At 30.7% G+C, this 22,215-nt stretch overlaps 1 protein-coding gene across 1 annotated transcript; it reads right to left on the reverse strand.

The window, feature by feature from the left end:
* Nucleotides 1–12,203: 12,203 nt before the first annotated feature.
* Nucleotides 12,204–13,193, reverse strand: LOC105346388 (uncharacterized). Its single transcript, XM_066077821.1, has 4 exons — nucleotides 13,124–13,193; nucleotides 12,814–12,925; nucleotides 12,545–12,588; nucleotides 12,204–12,457 (listed from the first exon to the last, which is right to left on the reverse strand). Exons 2-4 carry the CDS (start codon nucleotides 12,816–12,818, stop codon nucleotides 12,267–12,269), a joined length of 240 nt encoding a protein of 79 aa, XP_065933893.1. The 5' UTR covers nucleotides 12,819–12,925; nucleotides 13,124–13,193; the 3' UTR covers nucleotides 12,204–12,266.
* Nucleotides 13,194–22,215: the final 9,022 nt, after the last annotated feature.

Raw genomic sequence — 22,215 nt, forward strand, 5'->3', positions numbered from 1 at the left:
GAACAGGAAGAAAAGGAGAGCTCTGATGACTGGGGAAATAGATAAACAAAACATAATGAATTAGTCATCAAATAACCAAGCTAAAAAAAAATTAAAGGATAGTTTTTTGCTGATTTTTTCTACGAACTTATTTATTGTTTCGCAATGTTTTTTTTTTATAACAACTGTGTTTATTACCCCAGAACATGTAGAAGTATTCTTATAGCCGAGGTTGGGGAGCCTTGGAGTCTATAAGTTAACATTATATATACTGAAAAAATTTTGAAACAGGGTGTTTTTACAAATAGCATCATTCATACACCCACTCATTCAGTTGCATGTATATGCACATTACTCTACATCATAATCAAGTACGAAAAATCAGCATTTTACAATAAACAAAAATAAAGTAGTTTGTAATATCTAAGATCATAGGGGCAAAAGGCTTAAAATCAACATCCATTATTAAAGGACAGCCTCGCCCATCTTACATGAAATTTCTCTAATTCACAATTTTTCGTGTAAATAAATTTTTCACATTTGTAATAATATAGTATTTCACGTTTGATTCCAGTAAAGGAGGGTAATTCTTTTCTACTCCTTTTTCTATATATATGTCTCTTTACAATACATATTATTATATTGATAATATTATAATATTTGTAGTATCTACCAAATATAACATCTATTATGTTCAATGGTATATCTAATTCAAATTCTTCCTTCATCCAAACTAGTAAATTATCCCAGATTTCACTCACATATTCACATTCCCCAAAAAGATGACAAATAGTTTCTGCATTACATCTACAAAATGTACATAACTCTGATTCAACTATTTCTATCTTATATAAATAAGTATTAGTCGCAATAATTCGATGTACAATCCTGTATTGAAACCATCTTAATTGTACGTCGTTAGTTATTTTGAAAAATAATAAATTTTGTCTTTTCCACCATATGTTATTTACATTCATGTCTCGTTCCTTTTCCCATTTCAATTCTGATTTTGTTTTTTTCCATTTCTCATCAATAAAAATGTCATAAAAGTCTCTTGAGCATTGTTTCGCAATGTTTGTTTTTTGAAAAAACTTATTTTTTTATCACAGTTTTGGAACGCTTGAGTCAATGTTATATTTTTGGAAAGTCTGAAAAATTTGCTATTATTTTTATTAATTTTATTGAACAGTATATGAGAACATCTCATATGGTATGTTTTTGTTCTATTATTCATAAATCATTGTGACGGCTTTCCTACCATATTTTTTTGATCCGTGTATGTTATTGTCATGAATAAAGATATCTCATGTTTTAAAATTCGAAATAGAAATATAGGAAATTAGGACGATTGGTATGAACACATGTATATGAAAGATGAAAAAATATAAAAGAAAAAGAAAATTAAATTCATAGGACAATGATTTGTCTCAGATTCGAAGAAGGTCATCAAAATGTGAGCAAAAGTCTTACATCTGAAGACACATGGTGATGCACAAGCAATTTAAATACAACAAAGAGAATGCAAATGAATAGAGAAATTAACTATGCTACCCATTTATACCTTTTCTTTATTAAAAAAAAAAATAACGTAATCGCATTAAAAAAACAAATATATTTGTAAAGAGAATCTTGAATTCTGCAAGGAATTCTGTATGTTGTTTTAATGATTAAATAATGCTCAATAAAATATGCCACATAGTCTGGGTCTTCTGTTTCATATTTGGATATTTTACTAAAAATGGACCTTGATGGTAACCTAATGACAAAACTTTATGATAAACGTGATGACTTCAATTTTTCTATAGTCAACTTTCCTTACTTATGTAGCAAAATGCCTTCATCACCTGCATATGTTTTTCATCTTTCAGTTAATTTGATACACAAGGGCATGATCTTCGTATAAACAGTTTCTAAGGCGAGGCAAGCTAGTGATAAACAAGTTGATAAAACAGGATTATCAACAGTCTCGTTTGAAGTCATCTTTTTGTAAGTTATATTTTCGATACAACGATCTTTTCAGCAAAAACAAACCTCCACTTGGTCTCATGCTGCTGACGTTTTTCATACTAATTGTTAGACCATAATTAACCACCTAATTGTCTCCGGACTTTTCCGTTTTTACCTGAATTCGACAAAGAGCACAGGGTGGGCGTGACCAGTCAGCAGATGATGCTCACTCCCCCTAGGCACCTGATCTTACTTCTATATTTTATAGGTCCGTATTGCTCTGCTTTGAATTTGTATTTCGTTTTATGGATTTTTGAGATGGTTGACAGTTTGTTTTTGTCATTTGTCATCTATACACGTTATAATTTACGTTTATTTTAAAGACACTGAGAATCCATATTCTTGATAGTTAATGGCTTTAAAGCTTTTAATTGCAATTATAAATTCAATTGCGTTACAAGCATATAAAGTTCTAATTATCTGCTTTCGTGCCAGGGAAAGAAATACTTATCATTTTAGTATGTTTGAGTGTTATCTTATTTGAAACAGGCAGGAGTAAGGATATTGCGATTGGCAAACTTTTTTCACTAATGGTACACATTTATATTTCATAACAATAATTGTTGTACACCAACAATGCAATTTAACAAAAAATAACAATCATCAGATGTCCTGTAGGCAATGGAAATTGTTTTGCTGTGTTCATCAATATTGAAAAAAGGAATCGAATTTCTAACTGCAAAAATATAACTTTCTTAACTTTTCATTTTGAAATATCTTGTATATTATATTATTCCATACAGCTAGGAAAAATATTATTTATTTTCATTATTCCATACCACAAGGAATTTTTTTCTTTCATCGAAACGATTTGTGTTTCTATCGTGTACATAGTTATATATAGATATGCCAAAGTTCTGGTCTTTAAATCTATGGGTCTTTTCCAACTAAGCTATAACATTATATTCTGACTTTTTAATATGAATATTTAAAAATGTTATTTGGAATTGTCTTGATATGAATGTATCACATTATCTTTTAATTTTAAAACACAAATCATAAATTTGGCCTTTAATCACAAACGAATCATCAAATTAATCACAGTAAAATTTATATTATAAAAATATAGTAAGACTAGAAATTAAATTGAGAACTGTATTATGCTTTTTATCATGTAAAGGATTCATCCTATCTAAACACTTTCTTTTTTTCATTTCGTTCTTTCATCTCATATTATCAATGTAAAAGAGAAAGTGTTTCGCTCTGAAATCTTGCGATCAAATCTCATGAAAATAACTACCCTAATCTTAACAAAATATATAACTATATTATGTAAAGTACCCTTTATAACAAAGAACTGCTTCAACATGACAGTTTTTGATTGATGTTTTAAATATTTTGTATGCACTTTGTGTTTAAATCAATGTTAAGATGATGGATATTAATCCCTCTCCCACCAAAAAATTAACAACAAACGAAAACTATCAACCAAATTCGGCTCTATGAGCTTTTGTTGTATATAGAATCGATAAAGAAGAATGTAATGCTAAAAAACAAAAATATCTGTTTTATATTTTACTGGAAAGGAACATTTAGGGAGCCTAACAACAACACTATATGATGAACCTGATTTTGATTTTTGATTTTCCTTTTCTATGTAGCAATATACATTCATTACCTGCATATATAGTCTTTGTCTCTCGGTTAATTTGAAACTCAAGGGCATGCTCTTCGTAGGAACAGTTTTTAAATCAAGGCAAGCTTCTGGCAAACACATTGATAGAATAGAACAATCAACAGTCACCTATTGTTAGACCATAAACAATCACCAAAATAAATGTTTTCCGTTTTCCCGATTACGACAAAGAGCATACGGTGGGTGTGACTGGTCACCAGAGGATGCTCACTCCTCCATGGCACCTGATCCTACCACCAATATTTTTTAAAGGTCCGTATTTGCTCTGTACCTGTTTTGTATTTTTCCTTTGGACTTTTGATTTTGAATATTGTTTGTTATCACCATATGGTATTAATTTTAATTCTAAGCACCCGTTACTCTTATAAGAAAATCTTTTAATAAGAAACACTTGCTGTAACAAGAAACCATGGTGTTTGTTTATGTGATCTCTTTTTATGTTTTTTCTGTGACGATGCAGATAAAAAATCATCTAGAAAACTATTTCAGTTTAATTAATATCACAACAAAAAAGATTGAGTTTCAATAAGTACATTGTTTCGGGATGTGTTTCAAACCGATGTATTTTGATAGCAATATGTACATTGATTAATTATAACTTAAATATTGTTATAAAGATAAGCGCAGAGCTTGAAAATAAGCAAATATTACCGATGTGTTTTTCTAAGATGGACAAAAGGTGTTGATAAGATACCACTGTTTTTCGTTTTTAAATTGTTTCTGGTTATGTTTATCTTGAAATTGTAATATTTATAATTTTGTTATGATCAATGATTTTCGATTCAATCATTTCAGTAGCACACGTCAAACCTGATCACCAAGAACACTTTATCACGCATGTTGAATCGATTTATTATTGTGTGTTCCGGGAAACATTCAAACCAATATGACTAAAGATAATTGAGTTTAACAGATTCTATTTTATATACTTTTTGCCATTTAATGAAAGATGCCGGCGTAATATATTTAATTTCCTGTTAATAAGGTATTTGAAAAAGTAAAGTAAAAAAAGAAACTTTTGTCGTTGTACAGCCAATCAAGTGATGGCACTCCGAGACGTCACCGTCACAGAGAGATCAACACAGACGTCTATAATATCCAGGGGGACATGATTGTTTATAATTCCAGCCAATGCTTAGGGACACTCTGTGAGATGACAAAGTTAAGCGAGTTATCACACATATTTTTTTAAAAATGCGCCTGATAATAAAAAAAAAACAATTTTGCACAATGCCTCGTTATAACGTTATCGGGAATTACATCTTTATTTAGAGAAAACTTTATTTTATGATAAAAAACGCTATCAGCATGCCTAGAATTATCATAATTTTCAAGTATATAACGTTAAAAGTAAAAAGAGTATGTTTTTGGCACTTTTACAACAAAAAATATAATTATGTTTTATTGATATCGTTTATACTTAATGAAGACTAATGTCACTATCTTTATTGTATGCTGGTTTCATAGAAAACTAATTGAAGTAAATTACACGGAACTTTAATCTGAGAAAGAAGGAAATTAAACCTTTAAGGACTAAGATAAGGGATTTCAATTAGATATCACAACATTGAGTTATTCAAGATTAAATTTCCGTATACCCTTCAATGCTCACTAATTGTTTAAGAATATCTATTTTCATGTATATGTAAATCCTGTGTGTTTAAATATAAGTAATACCTTCGTACAATGACAGTTTTCCCGGTTTTGTTTATTTCAAAACGAATCATTATTAACATACAATAGTTTCTATTGCAGCGCTCATGTGGAGAAATACAAAGTGTCTACGATATAATGACGTACGCTTGTCATTTTCTATATTATAATTCATTTTCTAAATGATGTTATAATACATTTATGGTAATGGCAGGTAGTTTAAATAAAGTTCAAATCAAATATTTGGAAATATTGTATAATCACTCTACTCGTCTTCGCAGAGACGGCATCTTCTTGTTTAACAAACTTTATTAAATGGATGCTTCTCTCTAAATTCTAGCATTTTTTTTTCATCGCACTTATTCTACATCTTTGAGTGCCAGCTGAACTTAAATTAATTTTATATAAAGGACTAAGATGAGGACAAAGCTGGATTCAAATTTTTTATAGTAATACTAAATTGTTAACCTTTTAGATTTAAAATAGATCATTATTCTTATATAACTATGTTTTGCCCGGATACAAACTATATATTGCATAGCATAACATTAGAAATATCTTAAAGGCAACTTTCACAACGTGCAAGAATCAACCACTAAATGTAGAATTTAAGTTCACCATTCTACAATTACTTTCGAAAGAAAAGTCAAAGACAAGGGTCACCCTAAAGTTTTGCTCGCAAAGTTCCTCTCACGATTTCTTACACTATCCTCTTGCGAGACCTGTTCAATCCATAGGACCCTCTACTGGGGAGCATACGATTAGAGCTGCCAAATAACGTTAACGGCGCTAGTGTTTATTCATTTTCATAGCCAGCTCATTTCATGTACTAGATACCCATTTTAACCCATTGGTGGGGAAAGTGCACTGATAGAGTGTAGTAACTTGCCCAGGGTTACAATATTACCGCAATTATAACAGACTGGACTCAAATTCGGTGCTACAGTATTCAAACTAGTTATAAAATGGGTCAAAGTCACATTACTTTGGAAATACCTAAAAAGCTGATATACTACCTTGTCGAAACAAATTTATTTATTATGTCATCTTCATTAAATCGAAACACTTCCCATATATAATAGAATGTTAAATGTAATATACAGCTGATGGTAGAAAGGGAGGAAAAAAAGCCAATCAGAGATAACCGTATGATTTACTTTGGAAATGCATGATTATGATCGGTGTGAATATGTCCATCCACTTCACTGGGTTTGATGTCTTGATAGGTACTAGTAGGTACTTCACCAGTTACACTTTCGAATGTGAGTGGCTTGTAATTTAAAATTGCATCCGTAGCTGATGCTGTGTCAGACTTGGGATTTTGAAGTTAATAAGAATAAAATGAGGATTTCCCTAAACATATGAAAGTGAGCCCTTTTTATGCGGTGGTTTGTAGAGATAAACTATGCTTTTGAAAATCGCAAAACAAGAGATAAACAAATATTTAACATTCTGGTCAGTGTTGATTGCTTTAACTTTTCTTATTGTAATGATTGACGAATAATTGATGACTTTAAATACCCTGTTACATTGAATTTTGTTTTTGTTTGTAACTGTATCCTTCCAATGAATAACAATGAAAAGAATGATTGGACCTTGGAACAGTAGACAATATGTAGATGAGGGAGATAAGCAGATCGAACCTTACTCGTTTGCATTTAACGTGATTTTATTTATCGCCAACTACTCAAAAGTTGAGGAATAGCTCAGAGATCAGAAATTACATCCGTTGATAAATCAACGTACAAATACTGTATTGGAAAAAATAGAGGTAAATTGCAAATAAAGTCACTTCAAACATGCGTACTGAAATACATGTCACGTGACACGCATGGCGCAGACGAGTAGGACTATAAAATGAAAAGTTCACATCATGTAAACAATATCTATTTATAATGGAAAAGACCCACTGGACTTTTGAATTTTTTTAAGTTAGACATGATCACAGTAAGGAAAATGTTTGTCCTTTCACTTATAAATTGATTTTAACAAAATACAAAGAAAAAAATGAACCTTAATCCGCTTGTCTATTTTAAATGCTTTCAAATATGTAGGAGGGGCTTAACCTCAACGTGCTTTTAAGTTAACAGCGTAACCCTACCATATATTAATCTGTAATATCCTATGGGATTGTTTTGTTTTTTTAAAAAAGATTTTTTTTTTTAACTTCTATCATTATTCTACGTAGACAAATGATTTGCTTTCTTAAATGCCGGTTCAAAATATGGTAAAAAAAATGATAAAGAATCCTTTGTAAGTACTTCTTGTATCTATAATTTGCTTTTTAAAATCCAGTTTATTCAAACTAAATTAACTCAAGAAAACTCAAAGTATGCGTATGGAGGCATGCGTGTCATACATTTTTAAACAATCTGTATCTTTTTTGCTTATTTTATGTTTGTTTTCTTAGCAATAATAGTGCTTTATTAATCTATTGTATTTCATAAATTATGAAATAAATCAGAACTCTAGTACCTTAGCAAAACTATACTGTACTTGTTTGTACAATATTGTCATTGTTTTGGTGTTCTTTAGTTTCAGAAATGTAGATAGATGCTAAGAATAATATTTTTTCTTACTTTAATGGTTACCTGTCAAGCATTTAGCCATGTGTGATGTATTTTCACTTTTGGCGCTAATTTACTTTATGTTTGCCACAGAATATTATCTTCTTTTTTATCCGAGCTGGTTTATTTTTTGTTACAGTGTCTAGGTTTGATCGTTCTAATTTGTTATTCAGCTTATAGTTATTTCCTCCAGTAACATTTTTGGTAAGCATCATAATCCAATATTTAAATCATGTTTAGACCAATCTTTGTAAATATTTTCCTTCTCAATAAAATTAAAAAAAGATTTTTCTGACTGGAGTGACATTTTCACCATTGGCCAATGAGCTTACCCACTATGCCTGGAAATCCTGCAAAGATTTATATAATAAATTGTGTGTTATATGTCATTGTGAATTTGATTGTCAAGGTCACTATTATTGGTATATAAAAGTGTGTGTTGATGCTCTACCAGTTTGTTCGACGGTTGTTGTTATAATGTGTAAACTGTTTAGAATGTTTTCTGTGTGTCAGAAATTGTTATTTGCTCAGCATCATCAAGGTAAAACATGAACTGTTTGAATTGACTGATCTGTGAAAAAAATGAAAGCCATCTAAATCATATTTCATTTACATTATTTTTTTTCGATAAAGAGAATAAAACATGCTAACAGTTGGTCAACAGTAATTGCTTAATAGTGGGTTCAAAGCCCTTGATATTCAAAAGACGTTAAACGATAGAAGCGCACTGTTCGTCTTTTTACATCCAAAAAAATGATGACACATCGTTTCTGGACAATCACAGTGGTACTTCCACCATTGTCCTTAATATCCAGAGAAGATGTCTTTTAGCAATTCCAGCCATAATTTCCTAGTGGACATTTTGAAGTATATCAGTTGAATATTCATACAAAGATTTAGTCAAAATGAAATATAGAATTCTTTAATTTTTTTTTTTTTTTTTTTTAGAAATTTTTATTCCTTTCTAATCTTTCGTTACCAATTAAAATACGGGTATTAATTTTTACTTTGAAACATTATACATGGAAGTGTTAATAAATGTTAATTAAGGATATAAAGGCTGTTTTCACAGAGAATACGAGGGTTGTTCGGAAATTATTGAGACATTTACTCTTATTTCCTTGGTGGAAAAGATAAATCCTTGAAATTTCACCAAAACGTACACCAGGATAGAGTTTATCAATGTAAAAAAAATATTGTCCATAGCATGATTAGATCATGCCTGGTAAGCTGACCAAATTGCCATCGCCCAGTGACCCGGCGCAACCGCAAACTTACCGCAACGTCATTTTAACGCTTCTTTTTGATCTTATGTTTTAAAAACCTAACAAACAGACAGAAATTAGAATAAATTCTTCATTTCTCATCTTTTGTTTACATTTCAAGATGTCACCATTCGCATATTCCCTCCATTCTTGAATTTTGTGAATAAAAATCGGGTCATTTTTCTAAGTCAAAGTCAAATTACTGTGAAATGTCTCTTACAGTGATTCTGTGTACATATTTTAGAACTATTTACATTAGTTAGTGTTTAAAAAGTACTTGATATTTAGTCACTTTCTCTGAATTCTAGCTAAACAATTAGTGAAAAAAGACGATAAACTGAACTTTTTTATTTCTTGCCATCGTATAGTTTTTCTTAAAGCAATTGGGTGGCTTAAAAGGTCTTTTTCCTAAATTTTTATCAATTTGATGTATATCCGCTGCGCCGCCTTGACGTTACATTTCTATTTACCGTCGTTTTCAAATTCCTATTGCTTGGTAAATATATCTGTACCATATCTGTATTTCAACTCAAACACTCGTGAAACTTGATCAAAAGGTAGTCACAATAAATAGCAAAATGAACATATATAATATGATTTCTTTTAGTATAAGCTGCAAGTTTGCAGACACTTAGATAGACGATGTTTTAGTTTTCTTATTCTCCGAGTTTGTGCTTGCGCCGGGTACCCCGACCACCGATTTGTTTATCTACCGTTGTAAACAAAATATTAAACATTTTTTTGAATATTACTTTCTTTAATTATTTGTTAAGGCTTCTTCAATGTTCATGCCAATTTTCACCATAATTCGTCACTTAGAAATGGAAATATCCGTGTTGTCTCAATAATTTCCGAAAAACCCTCGAATTGAATGGAATTAAGATTTTATACTGTTTTATGTTGAAAAAAAAATGTTGAATACAATTCCCCTTACCTATAAGTGTTATTGATTGAAAGTTATTCAAAAAAACAAAAATAAAATAGCCAAACATTATTACAAATTGTAATTTAGATGCACACCCGTTCAGCCGTTACATTCTCTTTAATATAGATACACGACATAACTGCAGTAACATAACAAATAATAAATATGTCAATGAAAAGGGTATTTATAAATTATGCATGTAAGTTACAATTATGTATGTGCAAAATCTACCTATAAGGATATATTTCAGTTTTCACCGGTTGCACTCGCCCATAACATGTCAAAAGGACAACTCAAAGACAAAATGAAATATATTAAATAGTATTACTTTTTCTTATGCATTGATTAATAATCATCACTTCAGTTTTAACTCACCAACGCAGATGTTACTAGTTTTGTTTATGAATTGTTTGTAGCAAAAGGGATGAGAAGGCACCCTTCATGATAAATGCATAAATTTTAAAGGTTTAGTGCGATCTAATCAAAACGAGCGTAATTTTATTTTACAAAACAACGATTGATTTATTTGACAAAACAACGATTGACTCTACTTGGTATAGTAGTTACGAGATTCAGCTTTAGTGTAACAAATGAACCAAAAAAAAGTCGCCAAAACGTAAAAGCTTTTCCTTCTGAAATTAATATAATCAATTTAAAAGCATTGTCAAAAAATAAAAAACAAATCAAAAATTTATATATGAATATGATGTAGTTAAGATACTGTTTTCAACCTTTTACTTTAGTAGTTCTTGTATTGTCCGAATTCCCACTCAAACTGATACTAACAAAACACTACGCCAAACCGGAAGAAAACTCATACTTATCTAATCCTGATTAAAAATAATTTTACGTGATAATCGTAGAAGTGTTCAAGGAAAAAATCACTTTCGTTTGATAATTGTGAAAATATTTGTATTTAGAGATTTTTTCCAAGAAATGATTATACAAGTGTTATCCTTTGCTGTGTGGTGTACGGTTTATCACGGGTAACACACACACACATATATAAAGTCTTGAAAAGTGTATGTATTGTGGTTATAACACGCTTGCTCCTATCTCTCTCTCTCTTTTTCTCTCTCTCTCTTTCTCTGTCTTCATATATATATATATATATATATATATATATATATATATATATATATATAGAGAGAGAGAGAGAGAGAGAGAGAGAGAGAGAGACAGAGAGAGACAGAGAGAGAGACAGAGAGAGAGCAAACAATGTCTGTTCGAAACATTATATTTAAGAAATCGTCGTTAATTGCATCAATAACAACAAAGATAAATTCATAATGAAGTAATGAAAGATATGGATGTACAGACCCCCAGCAGGACATTTTTTGTCAATTGAATATACAATGCAATATGACACTGCTATGACGACCTGGGTTTTTGTTTACTCAAATAATTACATCATCTTCTTTCATTAGTTTAACCACTGGTAACACAGCTAACAAAGAGAGAAAACTCTAACTATCAAATTTACTGATATACCAATTTTTGTTCACAAAGACCCATACAATTTGTTAAAGAGTGATGATACACATATCTCTAGTCGACTATGTACAATGCTGCAGACAATTTTTAGTGGTGATAGTTTTTATTCTCATCGGCAATTTAAATATCTTTTATTTAGGTTTTTAAACCGAATAGTTTTTTTCTTCTTGCTCTCTATCTTAAAATTTCAAATGCTATTAGCTACATATTTTCAAAATGTTATATAAATCAAAATGATTTCTCTTAGTGAATACTGTTTACATTGTACATGAAGTTATAAAAGATATGCATAAAACCACAGAACAAATGTAACATTATTGAATATAAACAACACATTTTAGACGAAACCTTTGCAGTGCATATATATCTAAACTGTATAAGAATGATGTTTCCATCTTTTGACGTAATATTTCATATTTGTATATTGCATGGTTATATCTAGAATGTAGTTATATTTGTATTTTTATCAATGGACGAGGAATCAATCGCATTAAAAAAATACAGATAAATATTTTCTGGAAAAACACACTTTAATGTTTAATTGAAATTTGGTCACGTAAAATTTTTAAATGATGGGCTTAATCGGTATTACTTAAAACTAATAAATCTCATGAAAGATGTTTTCAAAAAAAAAAAAACACGAGTATCTTTAATTATATTATTTCTATTTACAGAGGCATACGACCTGTCCAGATCGATAACATGTTCTAATTTTACTTGCATCGAATTTTCATTTTTTCTTATACATTTAATGATGATTCATCAACCGTGCTCATCTCAGCAATCTCTAGGCTACGAGGTGTCATATACTCAGATCTTTGTCCACTCGCTGCTGGTTGTTCCTCTCCTCCAAGAGAAGTGTATCCACGATCCAAACTTGCCTGCAGTTGGTAATAACTCAAGGCACCTGTTCTAGGAACTAGTTGTATTCCTGTAGATAGTACATATTGCATTTGGGCTTACTTTGATAAAATATCTTTGTTTTTAAATCTACTTTTTTTGTAGTTTGAATAAATACCTTTTATAGCCAGAGCTGATCTATTTTGTATACAAATGTACCATCTAATTAAGGAAAATGAAATCAACGATCACGTTAACAATTCTTAAGAATTCTGAACAAAAAAGGTTTTAAATTGTATATTTGGTTGAGCAAAGAATAGTAGATATTTTTTCTCTATTTTCTTTATTTGAAATTAAAAAAAAGCAATATGTTTTGTATTTTGTAAAGTTTCACACTATCTTAAGTTTAAGACAAATATTTTAAGTGTATATTATGTATCAACTTACGACATCAGTATGATGATGATGACTTGTCCAAGAACTAACAGAAACAGAGCGATCACCACCAATGTCTGAAGTGGCCCTGTATCACTATTTATTATTGTTGGTTTTCTCTTCTCTAGACATTGTCGTAATATGTAAATAATATACATTAAAAATAATTTACCACTATGTTATATGTTAGGGAGCAGATTGATATAGGACTATATGTTGGTTCCATTTTATAGAATGACCTTAAGACTTTTGACGCAAATGTTTATTTTTAAAAGAAATTTCAATTATTAGATAAAAATAAATGATTTTTGACAGGCCATACCTTCCTCTGGATGCGGAGACGATTTTATCTGAAAAAGCGTTTTCAGTTCCAAGGTGGTTTCATCACTTGCAACTGTAGAGAAATTGTACATAATGAGATTATTCTATGAAAGAATACAAGTAACTTACAATTTAATTATATTTCATTAAATGAAAACAAATGGTTTTTGACAGGCCATACCTTCTTCTGGATGCGGATTAATAAAGGACCATAACCTGTTTTCATTTTATAGAATGACCTTGAGACTTTAGGCGCGAATGTTTATTTTTAAAAGAAATTTCAATTATTAAATAAAAACAAATGATTTTTGACAGGCCATACCTTCTTCTAGATGCGGAGACGATTTTATCTGAAAAAGCGTTTTCAGTTCCAAGGTGGTTTCATCACTTGTAACTGTAGAGAAATTGTACATAATGAGATTATTCTATGAAAGAATACAAGTGACTTAGAATTTAATTATATCTTCTTCACAACAATTTGTTGTAAATGTTATATGGTATAAATATGCAACTTTATTCTCCTTTAATGAAATTATTAATTTCACCATGTAATGAACATCAACTTTTGATCATATGTCTACCGCACGTAGCATTCAAATAAATTGTCACAAAGCATTATGAAAATGAACGTTGGGAGATTATAAAAACATTGCTTTTTTGTAGCAGACGGTTTATGAATCTCAAAAATGAAAAAAAGGAATTTCCATATCTTTAAATGCAATCATAACCGACAATTGTTTTGTTGAAAAATAAAACATTATCGGACTTTTCTTCACGAAACAAAATGCTTTAAAGTTCAGGAATGTTTTTTCCCTGAATTTTAGGTTATCCGAGTCACTCATGTGAACCGTTGCAATTGATTTTCGTCCGTCATAATGCATCATGCGTCAACACTGTTACGTTTTAAATTTTTTTTTAATACTAGACGTTTGTTTAAAGCATCCCTAGGACTAGAGGGATCTGAATTGCGAAACATGTTACTTTACCACCCCGGTGGCATCTATGACAGGGCCAAATATGCAAAATACGTAGTTATAATAGAATGTCAGTGTTTGACTTAAATTGTAAAATACATGATTCCCAGGAGAGTGGTGTAGGCCCTATATTTATAAGATGAGGTCAATGTGACCATACAGTAACAATTAAAATAAATCTTGGATTTTTTTCTCTATTCTCATATATATTCGAAAAAATGCATGATTATAAAAACCAAAAATTGTAGAATATATAGCCCGCGGTGGGTTGGTGTTCAGTTCCTTGGCTAGAGTTAATATGGCTATATAGTATAAATGTATTAAAGCTTTTAAATGTTTTCTCTACTCCTATATTAGTTTGAGAAAAATTCAATGCATGGTTGTAATTTCATTGACGCCCTCCATCTAAATTGTTAATTAATGTTCCTGTGCAAGGAATTCAGGACTTATGGTATTGTCAATAGGGCCAAATAGTGAAACTGTAAAACATGTCAATCATATCTTTATTTTCATATGTACTTGACCTTCTATGTATTAAATTTTAAGTTACATTTTAAGTTACATTAAATGAAATGGAGGACTCAAATAATTTATCAAATTTATCCAAATTAAATTCAACCAGCTGAGGAACACTTCTTTTGTTTTTTTACTGTCGGGATTGATGCAGATGATATGAGATGAACTAAATGCATTGTTTTATTTTTCTATTTTGTCCTCGTCTCCACGTGTGAAACTCACTGCCAATGGGGCAAGGGTTGAGTCTTGTCAGTTCAGGGATGGAGATGACAAATACAACCATTTAGTGATCATGTATTTTCGGTGACATGCACTTGAGTCTACCCTCTATTATAGTTGATCATCTGTCGTCTCTGTTCAATTCTACAATTTTTTTTTCATCTTGAAAACTTTTAATTTTTCCATATTATGCTTGAAACAAACATAATTAATACATGTTGTGAGTTGTTTTTTTTTTAATGAAATTGGATATCAAAACCGATTGACCATTAAAGACCTGCGGGTCTTGTTTCACAATGTTTGGCTCTGACGGTAAAAATGATAAGAGAATACACTCTTCTTTCCCCTCACCTTTAATAAATTCATCTTTGCTCACAACAAATTATAAAAAAGGGTTTATTTTCAAAGACGTCGTGGATTCTTTTGGGGTAAAGACTTCAAAATGAATCTTAAAAGGCAAACATGGGATTTCCTGATATTTCAATCTAAGGAGAATGAGGTTTATGAAGTATGCGTCTTTCATGCATGCTCTCGGTCAGTGTGTATATGATGCATCATAGTTTACTTTACTAATGTCTTTTACAAATCATCAGTTAAATCTAGATATGGCATTTCAGTGAATTGGCTAAATTAGCCAATTAAAAGATCCAAAATGATAAGTAAAATTTAATCTCATAAATGCCATAAATGGTTTGGGACATTTGAAACTAGTAAATGTAATTGAAAGAATTTAACCACGTTTTAAAAATCAAATTGAAGGGAAAATATAAAAAATACAGTATGTTATCAAATACGTTTATCCTACCTCCGTAAAATAAGATTTGACTTCTAAGAAAAATATTGTACTCTATATATTTTAAATTGTTTTGTTGAGATTATATAGGTTGGATGATTGTTTAAATGATTTTGTTACATAGTCATGTAGTATCTTTGAACGGGAAATATCTGGTTAGTAAAATATCTGGTTAGTAAAATATCTGAAAATAAAATATACTGATTGTTTTTACTAGACAACGTTATTTATAATTTTTACGAGCATAAACGTCCTCGTTAACCATTTACTTTACGTTTCGTTGCTTTTACTTTGAAATTTCATATTTGGTTATTTGCTCTGGTGATGGAAAATATTTTCTGCTAATTCAAGTACATTATTAAATGTCGTGTATATATATTTATCAATACGTACATCTAAAGTCCTGCTAACCTGTTAAAGAATATCATTTATCCAAAATATCATTAACGCTTAATATGAAACTGTTTCAGTAGCACTTATAAATAATTTTCTTGTCACCTAACAAATTGTACCTGTTGTCTCTACACATCCAGTTACGTGATGACACTCTGATGCATCACACAAGCACAACGATTTACAGATTTGACCACAAAATCCAGGAGGACACGTTGATTTACAGTTCCAGCCAAAAGTTCCACGAGGACAATCTACATCACAATATTTTATGAACATAAAGTAGGAAACATGTTATAAGGAATTGAAAATATATAAAAAGAGGCTAAAAGCCTTCGCATGCGATGAATAAATACTGTAAACAAATCAACTTTGTTTGATTTAAGTGTCGTAAACATATAAATTTTTATTAACTTTTTTTCAATATGCTCCAGCTAGTTTTACGCAACACTGAAGTCAAATTCATCATTAGACGTCATCCTCACGCCGTCTAATTCGCTGATAGCCGATGATTAACGAAGAGGGATGTGTTAGAACAACCGACAATTTCCGGATAAGTGTATGATATATTTGTTACATAAGACGGATTTAGAAATTTTGGTTAATTGTGTACAGACAGAAAATGGTGCATTTAAAAAATCGTACAATATAATCATGTACAATAGTTATCGCTACAATCATCTCAAAATGCATTTTGACTGTATTTCTTAAATGAATTTAAATCATGTAATGCTTGTAATATTTTGATGATTAGTATGCAACATCTTCAATAATATATATATATATATATTCACTTTATAAAATTTAGCTGTTAGTTGTTTCGTAAAAAACTTGCCTGTGCATATGTTACTAGCGTTGTTCAGATACTGATTAAAGCAACATGGGTTAGGTGATAATCTTTAAAATATAAGAACGTATTATATATATTCAATATATATGCAATTTCTTTTCATATTTTTCTCATTTGAATTAAAGTGTAAACAAATTTGATAATTCATAGAGTACCTCCTGCAATCAGACACTGCCGTATACTGTTGAAGAGCACAAAATATCAAAAAGTATAAAATTATAATTTTCATCATGAAAAAAAAAATGAAAAATTATTTTCAAACATCGGGGTGCACGTGATAAGATATTCTTTGATATAATCATATCAGAATAAACATAATATTGCTTTCCTGAATATTTCTTGTATATTTTATATTTTTCATTATTGATATTTGAGGTCAAAGTTATATATAATGATTCTCGCGTTCCCCTCTTTTGATTTCCATGAATGTGAAATGACTCCAAATAACAGAAAAGTTATGTAACTAAGATTCAGATTTGAGTGATGATTAAAAAAAACCTGTGTTTTAATGATACAAGTCAGTCTGGAGTGTAATTGATCTTTTTTTTACTAGTTGCTTGACGTATCAAATTCTCTAATCAAAATCTTAAATCTAGCAATCATCAATGGCAAATGAGCCCGCTATACACATGTACCATAAATGGCATATTAGCCCACCATACTTTCGTGAAAATATTATATTCCATATTGATATTTTTAAAAATATCTACTAACAGAGTATGAAGTATCCTACAAATCATTAAAACTAATTGATTATGATATTTCAAATGCACTTTCATTAAAACAGATCTCAAAAAACAAATTCAATCATCTTATCGAAATGCGTATTAATTACATATTTCTTCCGGCATATGTATGATCCAACATTAGAGCCTCATGTACAAAATCCTTAAGCTTTATAAAACTGAGAATAATGAAGGTCAATGGACCTTAGAAGTCACCTGTTTATTATGAAGTCCTTATAATGAAACGCAGTAATAACAAACAGTCTTCCAAAATCAACAATTCCAAGGGGAAAAAAACAGGAGCAAAGAAAACACGGACCTCTACAAAGCCAAGAGGTGGAATCAGGTGCAATGAGAGGCGTTAGCATCCTCTACTAACTGGTTACTTTCGTGGTGTACTCTTTTTCGTAATCGGAAAAACAAAAACATCCGAATACAATTCACTGATTAATAAAAGCCTAACTATAATAATGTAAAAAGTCACTCAGTATACGACCTAGCGGGAAATTGTATTTGCTGACAACGTCGTAAGAATTAACGAAATGCTGACTTCAATCGTGGTCGTTGATAATATTCACAGGATGAAGCTCTGCCATTCAGTCAATTGAATGATAACTGAATGGTCTGGAAAGCTGACTGAATGGTACATATATGCCATACAGTAACCTTTCAGTTACCTTTCAGTCGATTGACTGAATGGCAGAGACTCATCCTGTGCTTGTTTTATCAACGTGTGTGTCAGCAGCTTGCCACGTTTTAGAAAATGTTCATACGTAAAGCATGCCCCTGCGTATCGAATCAACAGAAAGGAATCAATAAATAGGTGATGAAGGTATTTTGTTACATAAGTAAGGAAAGTTGACTATATAAAAAAATAAAGACATCCTGTTTATTATAAACGTTTGTTAGATTATCATTTATATCTTTTTCTAGTATAATATCTTAATATGAAACAGATGACAAGGAATCTGTAGTATCTTTATTTCAAGATCACTGGGAAATATCGAATCGATGTACGAATGAAAGTAACAATTGTTAATTTATGATACGTCGTCAAAATACCTAAGTGTCGAGTTGAAGGCCACAGTGAGTGTTTTCTTTTTTCATGTATAAGTCTTTGAACATATAAAAGAACCCATAACCTAGCTTTTAAGGTAATCAATTTTAACAAAAAAATCCCAATATTGATATATGTTACACTGATATGATTAAGCAAAACAAGGAGACAAGTTTCATTTCATTAGCGCACTCTCAAGTGTGATATTCTGTATACTGTGGTTTCATTATTATTCAAGGATATCAAGGATATCAAAGTTAACATCACAGTTTCAAGGATATGTAAATGCGTGAACAATGACATTGACCAGATATTGCCATTTAGACATTAAAACACTGAGGTGTCAAATAATGATTCTAAGACAAAAACATTATTTTAACTTAAATATCGCTGAGTAGAGAACTACTCACAAATGAACAAAAAAAGATATCAAAAAGTGTTACCTTCACGTCTGTAAAATTTAACTATAACGGTTATCCAATCCTCTCCAAATAACATGCGGAAAAACATCCTTATAAATGTCGCATTGAAAGCTTTTTAGGTATATTATATTTGTTGCCATACACGGAAAATTAGAAAGTATGTCATTGCTATGTCACTTTGATATATAAACTCAAAGGTCACTTAAAATGTATATAACAAAGCACTGGAAAAGGTACCTGGACGACTGTTTTATTGTTTGGAATTCCGGAGACAACAATCTGTCAGTTTTTAAAAATATATTGAATGAACTTAATCCAGATATCAAATTTACAGCGGACGAAAGCCTGAATAGAATTTCATTTTTAGATATTTTTTTGACCAAACAAGACGAAGTCATTATGACGGATGTATACTACAAACCTACGGATACTCATCAGAATTTACACTTCAACTCATGTCATCCACGACATACGAAAAGAGCAATACCGTATAACCTGTCTAGACGAATATGCACAATCGTTAACGACGAGTCTGTCAAAATACAGAGATTACAGGAATTAAAAAAGTATCTAAAGAAACAAAGTTATCCGGATAAAATTATTGACGATGCTATTGAAAAAACCATGAAATTAGACAGAAAGAAGCTCCTCAATCCCGTTCAAGACAACAATAAAAAATCGAAGGTATTACCACTGGTTACCACCCATAATCCCAGAAATACTAACATCGCCCCGATTGTTCACCATCTAAACGACGTCTTGAAGACTGATGAAACAATGGCCAAGATATTTGAAAAACAAAAATTTATAAACAGCAAAAGACAGCCGAAGAATCTTCGACGCATCCTTACTAAATCCAATTTCAAAGAAAAATCGGAGTTTGAAGTCACTAAATGCCAGGATTCGCGATGTGGCACTTGTCCCTATATTAAACAAGGACATCATTTTAATTTTGGTGGGAAACAGTTTATCGTTAACAACAACATGTCGTGTCAAACCAGAAATCTATTATACGTTATCACGTGCTCAGGTTGCGGGGAACTATATATTGGAGAAACGGGAAGTACCTTACGGGAAAGAATCCGAATTCACAAACAGCACATCAACCAACCGGAATACCGCAAACTAAAAGTTAGTGAACACCTTGACCTGTGCGGAAAAAAATCATTCACTGTTTTTCCGTTCTATAAAATGTACAATTCTAATACTGTTGAAAGGCGTGATAAAGAAAAACATTTTATAAGAACTTTTAAACCTAAATTGAATAGCTTAATGTAACATCTGAGTATTCTAAATGTTTTATTCATGTTTTAACCGTGTTATATAATCTGTTATTATTAGTATTGTGATATCTAAAAATACGGGAAAATATGACGTCATTCAGAGACTTGAAGACGCCGTTAAACTATTATGACGTCATAACAAACGTTACCATGTTAGTATTGTAAAACATCTGAAGAAAATGAAAGCGCTTATGTTTTACTCGATCTTTGTGTTTTCATTTATTTAAGTTTTATATATGTTTCACCGACCACTGAGGTGGTTTTTCTTGGATTTATATATTTTTCAACGTCAATCTTATTCTGTCAGCAAGTGTAACGATCCCCGCTGTGGAACTTGCCAATACATTAAAGTCGGGAAATCGTTCAAGTTCGGGGACAAGGACTTTATTGTTAATGCGAACATGTCTTGTGCCTCTAAAAATGTTATATACAACATTACGTGTAGCGGATGCAACGAATTCTATATAGGAGAAACTGGAACAACCCTACGCACCCGTATTCGTATACACAAACAACACGTCAATCAACCCGAGTACAGAAAAATTAAACTTAGTGAACATCTTGATATTTGTGGCCACGGACAATTTTCAGTTTTTCCGTTTTATAAACTGTATACTGACAATGCAATTGAACGAAGGGAAAAAGAAAAACATTTTATAAAGTCACTAAAACCTTCGTTAAATAGTTTGATATAGACTGTTTCATCGTCTGTGATTTTGTTTTACTGTATATAAGGCTATATAACTTTATTCTATGATTGTTTCCTTCAATAAGCATTATGACGTCATAGTATTATTGTTGACGTTATCACTAGGTAACGTAATTACGTCATAGTTTTAACGACTGTAAAACGTCTGAAGATTTTTAACAATGAAAGCGCTTATGTTTTGCAGTTAGTGTTGCTTTTTTTCTTTTATTATATATATATATATATATATATATATATATATATATATATATATATATATATATATATATATATATATATATATATATATATATATCCAAATCACAAAAGTATTTTCTCAGTGTCCGGTAAAAATATAATAAAAGAAAAAAAGCAACACTAACTGCAAAACATAAGCGCTTTCATTGTTAAAAATCTTCAGACGTTATCAGATATCACAATAACGTCTGAAGATTTTTAACAATGAAAGCGCTTATGTTTTGCAGTTAGTGTTGCTTTTTTTCTTTTATTATATATATATATATATATATATATATATATATATATATATATATATATATATATATATATAATCAAAAAAGAAAAAGAAAATGAACAGTTCCAAAGTTTCTATTCACTAGCGCTTTCTGGATTTACATCCTTCTTCAGGTGAACGTACATAAGTTATGAAATTGTTTTCCTTAGAAACGTTTACTATGACGTCATGATGTAACGAGAGTCTTTTCAGGGAAGGAATAGATCCATGACGTCATAATACAATATAAAACGTTAAAGTTCGGGAAAACTGAATTAGACAAAATATGACCATAACGACATCAATAAATTTACAAATACAAAGACTGGTTAGAATAAAGATGATTATATATACATATATTTAATGTTTGTTGAGTTTTTGGGAAAATGATTTAATAAAATAGTTCTCTTTCACAAGTCTCATGGCGGTTGAATCGGTTTTAAGTTTATAAAATGGGAATACTTCATAATCTCCCTTAGCACATCTGTCAAAATGTTCACTGCATGGGGTGTTTCTGGTACTGGGATCATTAATCTGCTGGCGATGGACGCGCATGCGGGCGGTAAGCTGTGTTCCGGTTTGGCCGATGTAATGTTCGCCACAGTGGTTACATGTAATACAGTAAAGCAGATTTTTGGATTTGCACGACATATTTTCAT

This window comes from Magallana gigas, chromosome 3 (assembly GCF_963853765.1).
Source record: "Magallana gigas chromosome 3, xbMagGiga1.1, whole genome shotgun sequence".
Taxonomy (NCBI): domain Eukaryota; kingdom Metazoa; phylum Mollusca; class Bivalvia; order Ostreida; family Ostreidae; genus Magallana; species Magallana gigas.

Bases quoted from the DNA above. Each gene is read 5' to 3' on its own strand.
- LOC105346388 (XM_066077821.1), bottom strand. The intron at 12,458-12,544 runs GTATTTATTCAA...TACTATCTACAG, and splicing joins ATCAGCTCTGGCTATAAAAG to GAATACAACTAGTTCCTAGA.